Source organism: Monodelphis domestica, chromosome 2 (genome assembly GCF_027887165.1).
Source record: "Monodelphis domestica isolate mMonDom1 chromosome 2, mMonDom1.pri, whole genome shotgun sequence".
In the NCBI taxonomy this organism is placed as follows: Eukaryota; Metazoa; Chordata; class Mammalia; order Didelphimorphia; family Didelphidae; genus Monodelphis; species Monodelphis domestica.
Window position 1 is genome coordinate 298,866,710 of NC_077228.1, and position 18,221 is coordinate 298,884,930.

General features: G+C 34.3%; 1 protein-coding gene across 2 annotated transcripts in view; it reads right to left on the minus strand.

Moving 5' to 3' along the window:
• PKHD1 (PKHD1 ciliary IPT domain containing fibrocystin/polyductin) overlaps positions 1-18,221 on the minus strand; it is a 770,507-nt gene that overhangs the window by 32,245 nt on the left and 720,041 nt on the right. For both annotated transcript variants that reach the window (XM_007484081.2, XM_016431130.2), the window contains exon 64: positions 9,918-10,025. In XM_007484081.2, the coding sequence (XP_007484143.2) occupies positions 9,918-10,025 (108 nt within the window). The remainder of the gene's footprint in view (positions 1-9,917; positions 10,026-18,221) is intronic.

Below are 18,221 nucleotides of genomic sequence, written 5' to 3' on the forward strand. Positions count from 1 at the left end.
CTGAACTTCATCTGATAGCTAGATGAACTTAGGAGGAAGGATAACCCAACAACTGACTTAAAGGAGGGTCAGGCAGATAGCCTGAACCCCTCAGGACTTGGGGGATCAGTTGTCAATCATAGGGATTCCCATCTTCCACTTTCCTAACCCAGCACCCTCATTGTTCCTGCCTTATGAGTCCCCCAAAATAAAGTGTTATCCCTTTAGATCAGATCTGCCTGCTTTCTAACATCAAGGAAGGGGAATGAAGATTTGGGGAGAATCGTACCTTTCACCTCAGAGAAGAGAGCTAGCTCCAGAGCAGGGCTAAGGAGTAATACAGGTCTCAAAAGGGAAGAGTGGAGTTGAGATATAGGGAGAATCCAGAGGCAAGAGAGTTACCCTGCCTATCAGCAACAGCCACGATCAAGAAAGGAAGCTGTGGATCATCTCTCTACTACCTTCTCCTCCAGTCCTAAACCTCCATATCCCAAACCTGATCTCTGAGGAGACATATTCTGTTCCTTTGGAAGACAATTTGTCCTGTCCTCCCCAAGGGGAAGAGAGGGGAGGATCAATTTCTCTCCTCTCTCCATTTCTTTAGCTCTGTAATACCCCTCTCTCTCTTGTTCCCCAGTGTGAGTGTATGTGACCTCCTTCTGGTCAGTAAACAATATTATCAAACTGAAGTATACCTCTAAAAGGAGAACATTTGGTCATGTTATGAATCAGCTATAAGAGAATCAATCAATCATAAGTGTTTATTAATCAACTACTATATCCCAGATTATCCTGTGTGCAAAGGATACAAAGAAAAACTGAAAGTTTGTGAAATACATTAGTATCTTCATAATATTAAGCAATGGAGAGGAAAGTCTCCAATCTAGAGTCCTCCTGTAGAAGATTTAAGAGAGGACATTGAGAAGAGGTACCCAAGAATGTGGTAATCATAAAAGTGGTTGCACATGTCTGAATTTGAATGTAGATATCTACATTCAAATTCAGACACGTGTAACCACTTCATGTGATTCATTATTTGCACTAATTGGAACCTAGCTCTGTATCCATGGAAAGAGGAGTTGAATCACTGAGATCACCAATCCACACAAGTAAAGAAGTATTAAAGAAGAACAGGTTCAATTTAACCTAGAAAAAGGATAGATTCTAAGGTCTTTCCTGCAAAACCGGCATTCATTAGTTCCAAGTATTCCTTTACAAAACAACAATAACAAAATTGGTGAGTTCCTACACATCACAAGATACTTCGTCGTGCATGAAAGAAATCTTCACAAAATAGAGTATCTCATAGGCTATTTTATTTGGAAGGACTAATTTATTTAATGTGTTATTTTAATTTAATTTAAATATGACCTATATCTTCCTCTTTTACTATTGAAGAAACTGAGGCCCAAGAAGGAGGCCCAAGAAGGTGGGATGACTTGTTTAGGATCACACATTAAATCTCAGAGCCAGGAAAACAGAATTCCAATTCTTGTGCTTCCCCCCGCCCCCTTAACTATCATCATAGAATTTATTATCTAGTTGGAGAAACAAGACAGAAACAGAAGTAGTTGTAAAAGAAGTCAATATAGGAAATACTAAATAAGTGGAACTAGTTTGGATAATCATAAAAGCTATAAAAGCACAGAGGAGGAGAGTTTATTTCTGACTGGAGTGATCAAGTGAGGCATAATGAACGAAGTAGCAATTGAGCTGGTATGAACAGCCCTAATTCTCATTCATACAGAGCTTTAAGATTGACAAAGATCTTTTATCTAACTAATACTTTGAGAAGGATAAAATCAGCAATATTTAGTCCCAATTTAGAGATATGGAAATTGAAGAGTAGAGATATTAATGACTAATCTTTACTCAAAGAGCTAATATGTGTCAGAGGAGATTTGAATCTAGGTTTCACGGATCCAAACCCAGTACTTTTTGTACCACATGAGGCCGACTTTTATGAGTAATGAAGGTATAGTATATAAGAAAAAGAGCATTCCAGGTAGAGAAAATGTCCTGGACAAAAGCACAGAGGTGGACAGGTAAAATATATATTGAAAAAAGAGCAAATAGTCCATTTGGTCAATGAGGTAAGGCTAGAAATAAGTTGGGGCAAGATTGTAGAATATTTTATATTCCAGATTAAAGGATCTCAATTACGTTCAGAAGCCATTGGAGAGACATTGCAGTTGTTTGCAGCAAGTTTCAGGGATGAGGGAAGAGTCTGGAAGTAAGGAAACCAGTTAGGATACTATTGCAACATTTTGTGCTTGAGGTGATAAGGAACTAAACTCTTGTATTGACAATGGAAATGGAAAGGATGGATGAGACAACACTGCAAAATTACTATCCAAAAACCATTATCTTCTTTTTTTTGGCAGTGACTCAGGAAATGAAGATGCTATTAACAGGGCCAGATTCATGAAAACATAAGAATGATCTAATTTTGACTTCGAGGCTGAATCTGTATTGTCTTGGTTAAATTACATATAATTTCTCTCTCTTTCAGTTTCCTGTTAGGCAAAAAACGAGAAAGTAGCAATATTAGTCCTCTTTCTGAGGGCACTGAGGAGGAAAAAAAACAAAAGTGATTATAAAGCATCCTTTGCCATGAAAGAGCTAAAAAAGACTAAAATAAAATCAATGATTGGCCATCATTTAATGGTTTCTTCTACCACAGTTTTAAAGGTTGTTTCACAAGAGAAGATAAGGATGGTTGGGAGGTGAGGGAGAAAGGGAAAGAAGATGATATTACAAGAAGAAACAACAATGTGAATAAAGTCACAAAAATAAGAAAACAAGATGTATGACAGGGAATAATAAATCATCCAGTTTGGCTAAAGCAAAAGATTAATTTTGAAGATATGAATATAATGTGGTTGGGATGGGAGACAAGGATCAGATTATATGGAGGGTATATAAACAATCTCCTAGCCTTGGTTCAGATTTTTATTCTGTACCTTACTTGGGCAAATCTCTTTCTCAATTTGAGCCTCAACTTCTTCTTCTGTAGAATGAGGGGTTACATTAGTTGATCTTTAACTTGCATTTCATTTCTAACATTTGAGTCTATTTGACTCAATACTTTGTGTAAATAAAGGATTAGAGAGATCTTGCCACCTAAAGATTCTTCTTTGATATGTTGACATAATATTCATATAAATTGATGAATTATGATCAAATAAATTTAGACACTACCTCAAACTAATGATTTCCTAGCTAAGCAGATTGACCACCAAAGCTAACAATGATTTAAAATATCAACCAATTTTAAAAATTTTAAGAAGATATAGGAAGATCAAAAAACAGTATCTCCCCAGAAAATCATGAAATAGTGAAGGAAAAAAGAAGTTTACTACCAGCTTAGTGAAAGAATGAACTAAGCAAAATCACCCTAAAGGTATTTCAGGATGAAATTTAAAAGTATAACAAAAGTGAAAGGTTTTGAATTTTTTTTTGAGGTAAATTTTCTTTAAACATTGCAAACGTCACAGTTAGACTCTAATATCACAGATGATCAGTGCTATTAGAAGAAATGGACATGGTGCTCTCTACACAAAGAAGATCTGTGATAGAAGTGACCCAATTATGAGGCTGTTGTGGGATCAATTTTCATATCTGAAAGAGGATAGGATACTAAAAATGTATAAAATTCTTCAATCTTATTATTGTCAAAAATTAGATAGAAAACATTAATAACACTAACCTGTATATCTATTTCAATTATCTAAAAATATAAGAATAACATACATGAGAAATCATGACCATTAAAAATTATTTATTTAAAATATTTTCCATGGTTACATAATTCATGATTTTTCCAATCCCTCTTCCCTCTTCCCTCCTTGAGCTGATAAGTAATTCCACTGGGTTATTCATGTATCATTGTTCAAAACCAATTTCTATATTATTCATATTTGTAGTAGTGTGATCTGTTAACTCCAAAATCCCAACCATATCCCCATTGAACCTTATAATCAATCATATGTTTTCTTCTTTGTTTCTACTCTCACAATTCTTTCTCTGGATGTGAATAATTCTTTCTCATAAATTTCTCAATGTTGTCATGTATTGATTGTGCCACAATGTTTGAGTTTCTGTCTACAGTGTTCTTCTGGTTCTGCTCTTTTCGTTATGAGTCAATTCCTAGAGGTCTTTCCAGTTCACATGGAAATCCTTCAGTTCATCATTCCTTTCAGCACAATAGTATTCCATAAACATCAGATACCACAATTTGTTCAACCATTCCCCAACCAATGGACCCCCTCATTTTCAAATTTTTTGCCACCACAAAGAGAGTGGCTATAAGTATTTGTATACAACTATTTTTCCTTATTATCTCTTTAGGGTGCAAACCTAGCTGTGCTATGGCTGAATCAAAGAGCAGGCAGTCTTTTAGCGCCCTTTGGGCATAGTTCTAAATTGCCCTCCAGAATGGTTGTATTAATTCACAACTTCCCCAGCAGGGTATTAGTATATCAATTTTGCCACATCCCCTCCAACATTTATTGTTTTCCTTTGCTGCCATATTGGCCAATCTGCTAGGTATAAGGTGGTACCTGAGAGTTGTTTTTATTTGAATTTCTTTAATCAGGAGGGATTTAGAACACTTTTTCATACGATTATTGGTAGTTTTGTTTTTTTCATCTGAGAACTGCCTATTCATATCCCTTGACTATTTGTCATTTGGGAAATGGCTTGATTTTTTTGTAAATTTGACTTAGTTCCTTATATATTTGGGAAATTAAATCTTTTTCAGAGAGTTTCATTGTGAATTTTTTTCCCAGTTTGTTGCTTTCCTTCTAATTTTGTTTGCATTGGTTTTGTTTGTACAAAACTTTTTTGATTTGATGTAATCAAAAACATTCATTTTACATTTTGTAATGTTCTCTCTCTCTTTCTTGGTCTTCAATGTCTTCTTTCCCCACTGATTTGATGGGTATACTATTTTATATTCACTTAATATATTTTTTATTTCATTCTATCAATGATCATTCTTTAGGAAGCTATGAGGAGAGAGAACAGCAAGAGCCTTGCAAATGATATTCTACAGAAAACTTTTATGATCATTTAATTAAATGAAAGTAAAAAGTATGAAGAATATAAAATCTCATTAATTTTATGTTTTTTTTACTATAAAAATCATTTGATTTCCTAAAGAGTAATATACCCTTAAAGTATCTCCTCCCACATATAACTGTAAGAATCCTACAGAACTCCTTGAAAGATGTTAAAACTGACTTAAGTTCTTTGAAGAATCTCTAATTGTAATTATTAAGATATAAAGGAGGGAAATATATGTTCATCTACCATGCTTGCTATCATCATGGAGGATGCCTAGCTGAGAAATAAAAGAAATTCAATGCAGATAATGAGATTCTACAGATACTCCCTTATGGGGATATTTGTACTGAGGGGATTAAGCTCATTAATACTGCAAAACAACCTAATAAATACAAATAGGAAAAACAAGATGGATGAAAAATGAATACCCATGTAGGTGGTGCAAATAATGCAAATGGACAATAAACAATGCCTAGAACTGAACATGTGCAAGACATCAGCCTGAATTTCCTTTAGGAAATAATGTAATTTTAGTGGACTTAATGAGGTTTTCTCTGAAGCCAAGGTGGATTTCATTTTCTTCTTTTTTACTATATTTTAGACTTTTTTTAATTAATAAAAATATCTCTCATTTCTACGTCCTTGCCTTTTGGGAGGCTGGGTAGGGAAGCCCTTGTAAAAAGTATTCATAGTTAAGACCCCCCAAAATCCTGCACTGACCAGCCCTCCCCTATATATTTCAATCTCCACCAAAAGTAAATCTTTTAAAAATAATAATATTTGTTTCATTAGGTTTTGTTGCATTTAAATCTAAAGTCTTTAAAAATTGATTTTTTCAGTCAACAAAAAGGCAATATAAAATCAAATCATGAGCATAAGCAGTCTGAAATATATTACAAGTAAGAAAGTATTAGGAGTAAATCAGAGAAATGTATGCCTAGGAAAAATCTAGCTAGTCACATAATAAAAGAGAGAATGCAAACTAATTGACAGCTCATATACTCTCATTCTATCAACACAAAATCAAGAGAATAAGTGGAATGTCCTCAGTATGTTTGGTGGACCTTTCTGGTAGATCTATGTGAAAACAGATAATAATTGCTGAAAATGGACAAGCACAGATTAGTGTTGCCCTTCATCAGTAGAGAGAGGACTCTCTCTGAGATGGCAGTTCAAGAGGAGAATGTTACTATTTAGGGCATCAGAGTCCTGTTCCAAAATCAAATTTGGTAATTCAATATGAATATGAACCAAGTATAAGAGAAATGAAGACATCTTGAGAGAGATATTGCTACTTTTTACCATGCATCTGTATTTTCCTCAGTTTACATTGCTCTGAGACTAGTTCTTCTAGAAAGTTATACATGGGAATTCTGGAGGAAATAATTTGGAGGAAAAGTTCAAGTCTATTTCACTAACAAAGGTCTTTAAAGAGTTAGAAGGGGGAAGGGGGATTTCTCACTAACCAGTTCCTAAACATTAACTACAAGCATAGTCCAGATTTAGTACTTATTCAGATCCCTGATGCTGAAGAGTATTCATCTACAAAGCAGCTTACATTTCCCCTGGACTCAGTCCTTAAAGTAATCTTCACAATATAATAATATTTTGCTAGCAGTAGAACTTTAAGTTTTTCAAATATGTTATCTCAGCTAAGCCTCAGAATAGCCCTGTGAAGTATATGCTATTATGACCTTTGTCCTATAGAGGAAGATACTGAAACTGAAAGATTAAAGATTTTTTTCCACAGGGTTTTATAGCTAGTATCTAAGGCAAACTACGAACCCAGGTTTTCCTAGTTCCAAGTCCAACACTAACCTATATTATAATCTACCTGCCTACCATCGTATTCTTATTTCACCAATAAGGAAATTGGATTATAGAGAAGAAAACTGTCTGATACTACCTTCACGTTAAACTAAGATGAAATTTGTAGCTCCTGTATACCTTACAATGAATTATAATACTTCTATGGAGTATTCACATCAAGGACTGGAATTTTGGATGACCTAATGGTTCTCTAAAATAATATAATCCAAAGCATATTGTATTTGATGTCAAAAAATGAGATTTTTTTTCTTTTTTTTAGTTTTGGTTCTCCTACTTGCTTGTATGATACTATAGAAGTTATTTTACTTTCTTGAGCCTAAATTTCTTCACCCATAAAAGAAATGAGTTAGTCTTTAATATTCATTCCCCACACTCCCCTCGCCTAAAAAAGAGGGAGAAGGGGACATTAGGTGGCTCATTGGATAGAGGCAGACTAGGAGATGGAAGGGCCTGGGTAAAAATCTGACCATAGCCATTCCTAACTGTGTGACTCTGTGCAAATCACTTAGCCCAATTGTCTAATTCTTACCCCTCTTCTGACTTGGAACTATTTAGTATCAGTTCTAAAACAGAAGTTAAGAATGGTTGTGTTTTTGTTTTGGTTTTTTTTTTTTTGGGGGGGGGGTTACATTCATTACAACTCCAGTATTCTATCAACACCACCTATGAAAAACCTAGGAACAACCACAATAGACACATGCATTCCTGGAATAGCATAGCTGATTTTCTTATTGTTTCCAGGGCACAAAAATCAAAGTAGAAAGGTAGAGTGATATGTGATGATATAGCATAAAAACAGCCAGAGTGCCTGGGGTCAGTCTTGGGATGTATAGGTGTGGCGAATTTTCATCAATCAGGAGTGCAAGGTCCCTTGATGAGATCTGGAGTGCCAGTTTGGAGGCAAAGGGGCAGTAATGTGGCATATCAAGGAGAAGACCATAATGGATTCTCATGGGTCCAGAGAATATCTAACTATGGAGTCCTTCCAATAATACAAATCACAATTCCTTCTAATGTGGAGTAGATGATAGTAACAACTGGATTATCACCAGTGATAAACCTTTTGGGCATGAGATTCTCTGAACCCAATTGGGCTACTCTTCAGAAGAAAGCAAAGTCAAACAAACATCAGATAATATTATTGTATTAACTAATAAATGCAGTCTTTAAATATATATTGGAAGCTTCATGATGTGGATAAAAAAAAATTCTAGATTAGGAACATGAAGTCAAAGAAATAGCCCTGGAAGGGACATTAGACATAGTCTAGTTAAACCCTCTCATTTTATACATGACAAGACTGAGGTCCATAGAGGTAAAGTGGTTTGCTCAAGACCACACAAGTAGAAAGTAGCAGAGATATGATTTGGACCCAGATCCCTTTGAATACAAACTCAAGTACTCTGTCCACTGTTCCATGTTGTTTCTCAATTCAAAATTCTTAATTGATGACAAGATTTGAAGTCATTCAAGCATGGTAGACAGATCATTGGAGAAATCAGGGTTACCTCCATACATTAATGCGACACAAGATCACATTCTAGCCAAATATCACCTTAAAGACTTAAAAATAGATTAAATGTTTTTCACATTTATATATTCTGAGTTTTGGAATATTTTTTTCACTCAAAAAGCAAAATAAATAGACAAAAGAACCAAAGATATAAATCTACTTTTCACATCTAATATCAATCTTCATTGATAAAAATTCCAACCTGCAAAGACCAAAGAAATATATAGGAAAAGGTAAGGCTACATTATTGTAGATAATGATATAATTGTTGGATTGTTTTTACTTCTCATGTTAAATGAAGATTTCTGAAATTCTCATCATTAGACTTTGAGGTTATATTTTAAAGTCATTCTTTTTCTCAATGAATCAGCTTCTCTAATAGCTCTATCCCACTTTGGAAAGGTATCCCTTTAAAATAGTTAAGGCAAAAACCTTATTTAGGTCAAGAGTATAAGATTCAATCAATTTAATAAACATTTTTATTTGTTTAATTTTATTGTTATGCTTCCATATTGGTCATTGTTATAAGACCACACTCATACATAACCAAAACCCCAAAATGAAACCATAAATACACTGATGTGAAAGATGACTCCAACAGTTCTTTCTCTGAAGGTGGAGGGCATTTCCCATCATAATTAATAAACATTTAAAGCACTGGACATACAAAGAATAAAAATAAAATAATTCTTATCTTCAAAGAATTTATAATCTACTTGGGAGAGGAAGAAACATGTGTATAGATATAAATGCATAAATGTATGTAAAAATTAATGCAAAGTGATTTCAACTGGTTCAGAGCACTAAAAATTGAAGGTGATGTACAAAAAGCAAAAAGTGCCTGAACTCTACTTTAAAGGAAGCTTGGGTTACTAAGCAGGTAGTTATGCTTCACAAAAAAAGGGGAATGTTTTGTATGGTCCCAGCAAGACTTTCTCTAATGTTTGCAGTAAAAACATCAAAACTGGTAATAGAGACAGGTTTCCCAAAATAGAGGAAAGAATTGTAACAATTGTCAACATTGTTGGAGGAGTGAAAAGATTTGTCCACCCCTCCCCTTCTCATTGAAATAAAACAAGGGATTTTGTAGAAAATGTAACATTTACATATAATTTCAATGTAGAAATAAGTCTTAATGATTTTTATGGGGTAGAGGGCTCTTAGAATGCTTTCCCAAGGCTCTTCCTTTTCAAGTATGGCATATTGATAGTTACTGCTAACAACCTCCATAGAACTAAATATTCAGCTCCTTTATTATATTGGAATCTAGGTCAAGTGTTTACAGTTTTATCAGGATTCCTGTTCATTATGAATCAAATTAGAGATACTTCCTATAGGTCCTGCTTCCATTTTCTTCTTTCTATTTTTTTCAGTGATAAAAACAAACTATATTTCTCTGTAAAACAAAATGGAAGGCTGACTTTATATACCTGACTGACCAAAGTTAATTCCACTGTAAAAAGGGCCTTGCTTTTTAGGAAGGGAGCCAAAAGCCTGAAATGATAAATATAAATGGTGCTTGAGTTACCTGGTGGAGATGTCACGGTGAAAAGAAAATACCAGTTTGATCCAGAGCTTGAGACAGCCAAATTGGAGAAGCTTACTCGGCCTTGGTGAGCTTCTGCATGGGTGTGTCCTGCATATACAAAAACAACCATAGCAACAAAAATAGCAGGCTTTAATTCCAGCCTGTCCAAAAGAAAACTCCACAAGCCTTCTCTGAGCCCAGAGGTGATCCTTTAATTTTCAACCACACAAAAAATAGAGCTGGAAAATACATTTACATTATATGGTCCATCCCATTTCCTTCAGGCAAGACTTGGAACTAAACCATCCCAGATAATTGAATCTTGTTCTTAAAGGGCTTCCAGTAAAGACATTCTACAAGTTCCCTAGAGAAACAATTTCAGGGGCCCCATACAGCTGAGGGATTCATTATTCATACATTAAATTCTTGCTGTTGTACTACATGGCAGGATAGGCAGGGTTCTGTTTTAAAGTTCACTTATTTAATAATGATTAGAAGAATTGGAAGTCATGTTAATCTTTTTTATTCTTTTAATCACTATTAACCAAGTGACCCTGAAAAAGTAACGTCAGTGACCTATACCTTGGTTTTTCCCATATGGAATATTAGTCATATAAGAGATAAGAATTTCGAAAGAGTAAGCCTGAAAATTCTCAATGTTAAATGAGCTATGGGGAAATAGGCACTTGATTATACACTCTCTAGAGCTGTCAATTGATCTAACCAATCTAAAAAGTAATTTAGAGTCATATAAGTAGCTAAACTCCCTCATACCCTTTCATATAGTAAGATCCCACTACTGAACATATACCCAAAGGGCGTCAAAGGCAGAAAAAAAATTCTCACATGGAAAACAGTGGCTAGCATTTATATACTACTTTAAGAGTTACTTTGAATATGTTATCTCTTGATCCTCACAATATCCTGTTATTTATATCCTGTTATCCCTATTATTGTCCCTAATTTACAGATGGAAAAACTGAGAGTAACTCGTCTGTGATCATATAGCTAGGAAATGTCAGGGGTAGAATTTGAGGTTGAGTCTTCCTAACTTCGAGGCTGCTGCTCCCTCCATTACACCATTTTAGCTGTCTATATATATCCAAAATATTTGTAATAGTACTTTTAAGGGAACAAAGTAGATGAACAATTGAACATATGACTGAACAAATTATAGTATATACATATAATAGAGTACTAGTATGCTTATGATAAATAAAAATATGAAGAATTCAGAAAAATATTGGAAGTTACATGAACTGATGCAGAATGAAATAAGTAGAATCAAATGAACAATATGCCTAATAACTTTATCAAGGTACATAAAAGTAAACAGTACAAAACAAATGATTTATGATTTTTAGTAATAACAAAACAGATTCAGTTCATTGAAGGTAATGGAACTGACATCCTCTCAGTAGTGGGGCAAAGACAATGTTTATAAATTATGGTACGTATCCTATCAGGCAATCTGTTGGTTTTCTTGATTTCTTGTTTTCACAAGGGACAGCAAAATTAGATGGAGGAAGAGATGAAAAGCAATTATTTTGATGTAAGCAGAAGGCATCAATAATAAGTCAAATAAAAATAAATAGTAAGCCTTCTTTCAAAAGGGCCTCCTAAAGTTGATAAATTATACAACGAAGTAAATTTAGAATCATGTTCTCATAGTTATTAATTATTCTTCTCATTACCCTGCCTTTAAGGTTCTTCTAATGACTAGTTGTGCCATTGTACTCCATAAGAGGCTCTATATTTGATTTGGTGAGTATAGTTCTTAAAGTTTATAAATTGGTTTTGAAATCTATATAGCTGAAAGGTGCTATAAAGATATAGCATGTCTAGTGCTACATTTTTCAATTCAATAGCATAATTTTTTTGGAAAAATATTGCCTTTTATCATCAATTTTGCCAAGCTAACTAAAACTTCCTTTTTGGGAAACATATTTTACTTTATCTCCTCTGAGCTTCAAAATAAATAAAAAGCCCAGAAAATGGAAATAAATAAGCTGAGTCTCAAATAAATGATAGCTGCTCAAGACAAATGCAGTTTATACTCTTTAAAACCTATATGCATCAAAATTATGGTCAATAAACTCTTACAAACAATGAACCACAGAGTACAGATGTTCAACGTGCAATCGTTTGCTGCAGTTTTTCCTTTGACAAACGTTCTTATTGTGCTCATCTTTGGAGGAATACAAAACAGCATTTAATCGCAATGTGTCCGTCGAACATAGTGAGTCTGGCTCATAGAACAGCAGCCAAACTGCCTAATGGAAAGTGCTTTAGCTCCAAATGGGTATGCTTTTGCGTTAAATACCAGCTTGCCTCAGAGATCTCTGAGAAGAACCCCTTTCTCTCTCTCTCTTCTCTCTCTCTCTCTCTCTCTCTCTCTCTCTCTCTCTCTCTCTCTCTCTCTCTCTCCATATATATATATATATATATATATATATATGATATTCTCAAATTTGAAGCATATGTGCCCAAAAGCTGAGACAGTTGCGACAAAGTAGAGTACATTACTCCAGGGTTCATCATATCCTTGGAATAGTAATTATAAAATATACAAATGCTGTTGACAGGCTCCTCTATAAAACTGGAAGTAAACAATGAGCTTAATGGGGGAGCTTGGGATGGCATGGAAACTGGGCTTGGAGGAAGACTGAAACTGATTAATTACCTGACTACCAGGAAGATTGTTCTACCTGATATTTCTATGTTTCTCTGTATAGACTATGAGCCAATCAAACATTTTCTAAGTTGCCCTGATAAATATACTTTCTGGGCACTAAATAATTAAGTCAATTTTTCATTTATTCTGAATGTTTTTCTTCCATAGAGTGATGGAAACTTTAAATGTCAAAAGAACTGGGTCAGTTTATCTGGAAGGATCTTTGAAAAGATGATGTGATATCTATGAGTTACAAACTATAGTCCTGGTTTCCATTGAGATCAAGACAAAAGAAATGCAGTATGGACAATTTAGGCTAGGCTTGAGTTAAAATAGGCAGTTGAAAAGTACTGACAATGATTTCAGAGGAAACATGGCAAAGCTGGTAGTGAGTTGGTCTCACTTCTAATCCAGATGTGCCTCTGGCACATACTGGCTCTCTGACCCTGAGCAGGCCACTTAATTTCTACCTTGAGACGTAAGTTTCAGAGAAGGAGCCAACACGTATTGGTAGAGGTTATCACTTTCTCCCTAGACCCTATCTCTACATAAGTGGAATTGAACTAAAATAAATAGACATAGAGACAGACAGGCAAGCAGACAGATGACAGACAGACAGGCAGGCAGTAAGAAAGACAGACAAATAGGATAGGTAAATGAATGGATGAATAAATTAATAATGTGATTAAGATAAATGAATAAATAAATGATCAGGGTAAATAAATGAGTGAATAAGTAAAAGGAGAAAGAAAGACATAGGAAAGGAAAGAAGAAAAGAAGAAAGGGAGAGAGAGGAGAAAAAAATTAAAAATCTTTTATGATGATTCATTGTGAATGACAACTATTTTCAGCAAGGCAAGAATACAGGGGAATCATGACAAAAAAAAAGGATACCTACTACCATAGAGGGGGGAAAAACGATGGAATCCAAAGGTAGATAGAAACATATCATTCTTCACTTTATTTCCTCTGTGAAATTTTCTCTAGAACAAACAATTTCTGTCATTTCACAATATAATGAAGAGGGAAATTTGTATTACATGATAATATAAGCACGGCCTATATAATAGTATCTGCCTTCTTGGGAAGGGAAGAGGAGTGGGAAAAGAATAAAAAGAATGAGACAGATTTTTGCATATGCTATTGTGATAATGTAGTTGTTAAAGTTAATGTAAGAATTTGTTTCCTCTGGATAAGCATATTTATTATAATTTATTACATATTTATAACAAATCATATGTATTATATTATTGATATTTACCTATTATATTATATCATGTATAAAAAGAAATATCTGTGTTTTAAAAAAAAAATTCAAGGAAATCTTTTGAATAGTTAAATGTTAATTTTCCCAGTATGGTTTCAGTGCACTATTGATTAGACATAGAGGGAAATGATGTCAAAATGATCTCTGATAAAATACAGCATATGATTTAGATCTGCTGGTAACCTCTTAGAAATTTTCTAGTCTATTATCTTCATTTAACAAGTGATGGAAAATGTCTGGCAGATGGCATCTTTTTTTTTTTAATAGATGAAGGAAACTTAGGACCACTGAAATGGAGTGATTTGCCTAATAGTAAGTAATAAAGCCAGTATTCAAACTTAGATCTTCTGATTCTAAAATCAATGCTCTCCAGGGCCCAGAAAAAAATAAACCCCTTGAGGGCAGGGATTAATTCATGTTTGTCTTTACATCACCAGCACCTAGCACTGGGACTTGCATGCTACATAGGCGCTTAGAAAATGTTTGGTGAATTGAAAATTTTCATTACAACATAGCTGCTTCTTGAGTTTAAAGTTCTTGAAAAATTTGCCTGTGCTTTAATTCCTACTAAAAGTGAACATCCAGAAATTTCCACGAATAGAATTGAGAAACAAACCACTCTGTGAGGAGCATGAGGTAATTAGGCAATGTCTCCAAGATAAGTTATCCAAGCAAAAGGAAAGTCAGATTCTGAAAGCTGCATTATGACCTGGGTAAAGAAAATAGCCTAGAGGGCTGGTTCACCAAATTCTAAATATGGCAGCACTGTAGGCTATTTTCAAAAAAGCAAGCATGTTGCTGAGGAGTATAAATAGGAGCACAGCATAAAGGAACCATGAAATAATTCTTTGCAAACACTATGTTGATTAGGGTATTTTTTTTTTAACTTGAGCACAGTTATAAGATTTACAAATAAAACAAGGAGAATGTACAGAGTGCAATGGGGATTAGAGGTCTATGAAAAAATATTAGAAAACATATCTTTCAAGAAAAGACTAGAAGGTAACATGGATCAATAATAAACACAATAATTAGACAGGAATTCAAACAGCAATTGGAATACATGAGAGGTTAGTAGAAGAGTGAAAAAAGGAAGATACTCTATGAATTTAATAAAGGCATAACAATATTGAATGAACAAACAATAGAACATGAGACATTTAGTTTAGACTTTCTGACTAGAAGGGCTGAGAAATATTCAAATATATAAATAGGTCTTACGGCCAGAGCCCCCCAAGGAGAATTTTCAGAGAAGACCAGGGTTTGAACCCTAGCTCTACTACTTACTGCCTGCATGATCCTGGCTAAGTCATTTAACCTTTCTGGGCCTCAATTTCCTTACTGTGAAATGAGAAGTTTGAACTAGAGAATTTCTTTTTTTTTTTTTAACCCTTACCTTATGTCTTGGAGTCAATACACTCCAAAGCAGAAGAGTGGTAAGGGATAGGCAATGGGGGTTAAGTGAGTTGCCCAGGGTCGCACAGCTGGGATGTGTCTGAGGTCAGATTTGAACCTAGGACCTCCTGTCTCTAGGCCTGGCTCTCAATCCACTTAGCCACTCAGCTTCCCCCCCCCTCAACTAGAGAATTTCTAAGGGAATTTCAATCCTAAATCATATGACTAAGTATATTTCTGCAAAGGAGCAAAAGATATCAATGAAGGAAGTAAAATTTAGGCTTTAACTTCTATATCTAAGGGAAGAAAAAATATAGAAATACTTCTTATAATGAATGGAATTAGATCTAGTTACCTTAAAACTATTATAGCTCCCTTCCACATTTCTTATTCAATATTAATAATAGTCATTATTATTATGAGTAACATTTAAATAACACACTATATACTATATAACACATTGTTCTAAGTACTTTACAGTTATTATCTCATTTAATCCTTATAAAAACCCTGGGCACTATTATTATCCCCATTTTACATATGAGGAAACTGAGACAAAGCAAAGTCATTAAGTAATTTTCCCAGATCACATAGTTTACAATTTGAATCAAAGTCTTCCTGATTCTAGGAGATTTATCCACTGCCCCAAAATAATTAAAAATTGATGACATTCTCTTTTGATGAAGCATCCATTTGAAACTCTTCATTCAATGACATGAACATCAAACTACTGGTAGAAAGAAACAAGATATAAGGAATGCCTAAGATTGCCTTCATCCTTTACATGATAACACTTCACATATATTAAAGCAGCCATGTGGAGGATCACAGGCACAAGCTTAACAGAAATCAGGTCAGTTTATAAAGGCAAGTTACAGTTGTTATATCATGATCCATATTTGGAATGTTTCAAAGACAGACAGGTCTAACTTTGAGTTGATCAGCCTGACCCAAATTCTGAAAATATAAAAGCTAAATTAAATGTCAATACTGACAGTTTTGCTAGTGATGCAATTTTGTGTCCTTAATTTGTGATAAACATAATGAATAAAAGATTGAAATCTATATAGAAGATATGTGTAAGATAGTCACTTTTTGATGCTAGTCAAGCATAGCATCTTTTAAAATTATTTTTTAAAAGTTTTTATAGGTTGAAACAATTTTTAATAATCATTTTCTGACATTTTGCAATCCATGTTCTCTCTCTCTTCCACTCCTCCAGACCCTTCCCCTAGAGAGTAGATAGTATGCTATAGGTCAATCGTATATTATTGTACAATATATATTTCCATGTTCATCATGTTGTGTAAGAAGACACATATCCCTTAAATTAGAGAACAAACAAAGCATTATTTTTTTCCCTCTATGCCAAGCACTGTAACAAGAACTGGGAATGCAGTAAACACTCAAAGCTGTCCCTACTCTAAATTAGCTTCATTCTAATGAGGGAAACAAAACATACTGGAGAAAGGGAGGAGGGAGGTACTTGAGTGGAGATATGGCAAGGAGATTGCAGAAAGTGATCAGGAAGCCAAATTCTCTGAAAGATAAGGCACTTAGCAGCACTGAGAGCAGATCTGTTGGGGAGGAGATTTGGTATGAGAACTGAAGGTTCTGGAAGGGTGGAAAAGTTCAAAGAATAGGATCACAAGGAGATGCGAAAAATTAGAAAAACAGTAGCACTGGTGCCTTTTACAGAAAGTATTTATATATATATATATATATATATATATATATATATATATATATATATATATATATATATAAAGACAAACAACTTGTCTAAGCTGTAGTCAGAACCAACAATGCTGGCTCTGAAAGTATCTATATTTCAGTAGAGTTACTTTGTAGAGATATACTTAATGGACACAACTGTTATTAAAAGTTTTATATGACTTGTATTGATACTATTTTTTCACTGGGGCAGCTAGGTGACACAGTGCATAGAGTGCCAAGCCTGGAATCAGTAAGGCTCATTTTTCTGAGTTTAAATCTGGACAGAAACACTTTATAGCTGTGTGACTCTGGACAAGTCACTTAACCCTGTGGGTCTCAGTTTCCTCATCTATATAATGAAAGAGAAAAAAATGGCAAACCATTTCCAGTAGCTCTGCCAAGAAAGAAACCTTAGATGGGATCACAGTGTTGGACATGATTGAGACGACTGCACAAAATTGGTTTTCACCCTACCAATACCTCTTCTTTAGAAGGCAGGATATCCATAACATAGAAAATTGTATGCTAAGAGCAATATTTCTAAAGAAAGGGAATCTAAAAGGTTCAAATATATAATAAAGAGTTACCTTGTTCCTCTATTTTTATTTAGAAACATTAGACCAACAATGGCTCATTACACTTTAATTCATGCATATAAAATGCTATTTTTTTATCTCCAGAAAAAGGAAGCTTGTGTTTATAACATCAGAATTACATTCAGATTTTGTAGTAGTTTTAAATTCTGAGATCACACCTGAAGCAATATTTAGCAAATTTGTATATTTAAAAGAACTATGTGTACTTTTCTTCTACAGTATAGCATAAACCCACAGTGTCTGGGCTTTTGGCCCCCTTGGAACAATGCAGAATTCAAGAGTTCATAGGCAAGAAAAAAATGTATCCTCTGAGTTTCTTCTTTCTAATCTCTCACTAATGGATTGTAGGTTTTTTGGTGATTGTTTGGGGGTACCCTTACCTTCCGTCTTAGAATTGATACTAATTATTGGTTCAAAGGCATAAGAGAGGCAAGGGCTAAGTAATTGGGTTAAGTTAGTTGCCCAGGGTCACACAGCTGGGAAGTTCATTAGACCAAATTTGAACCAAGGATCTCAAATCTACAGAAATGACTTTCTATCTACTCAGCCACTTACTTGCCCTTTTCAGGGTTCCTTTCTTAAGTATAGTAGAGAAGTTCCCCATTTCTACTCAAGAATATTAGCCTCTTAGATTGTTTTCCTCATATTCAGCACTT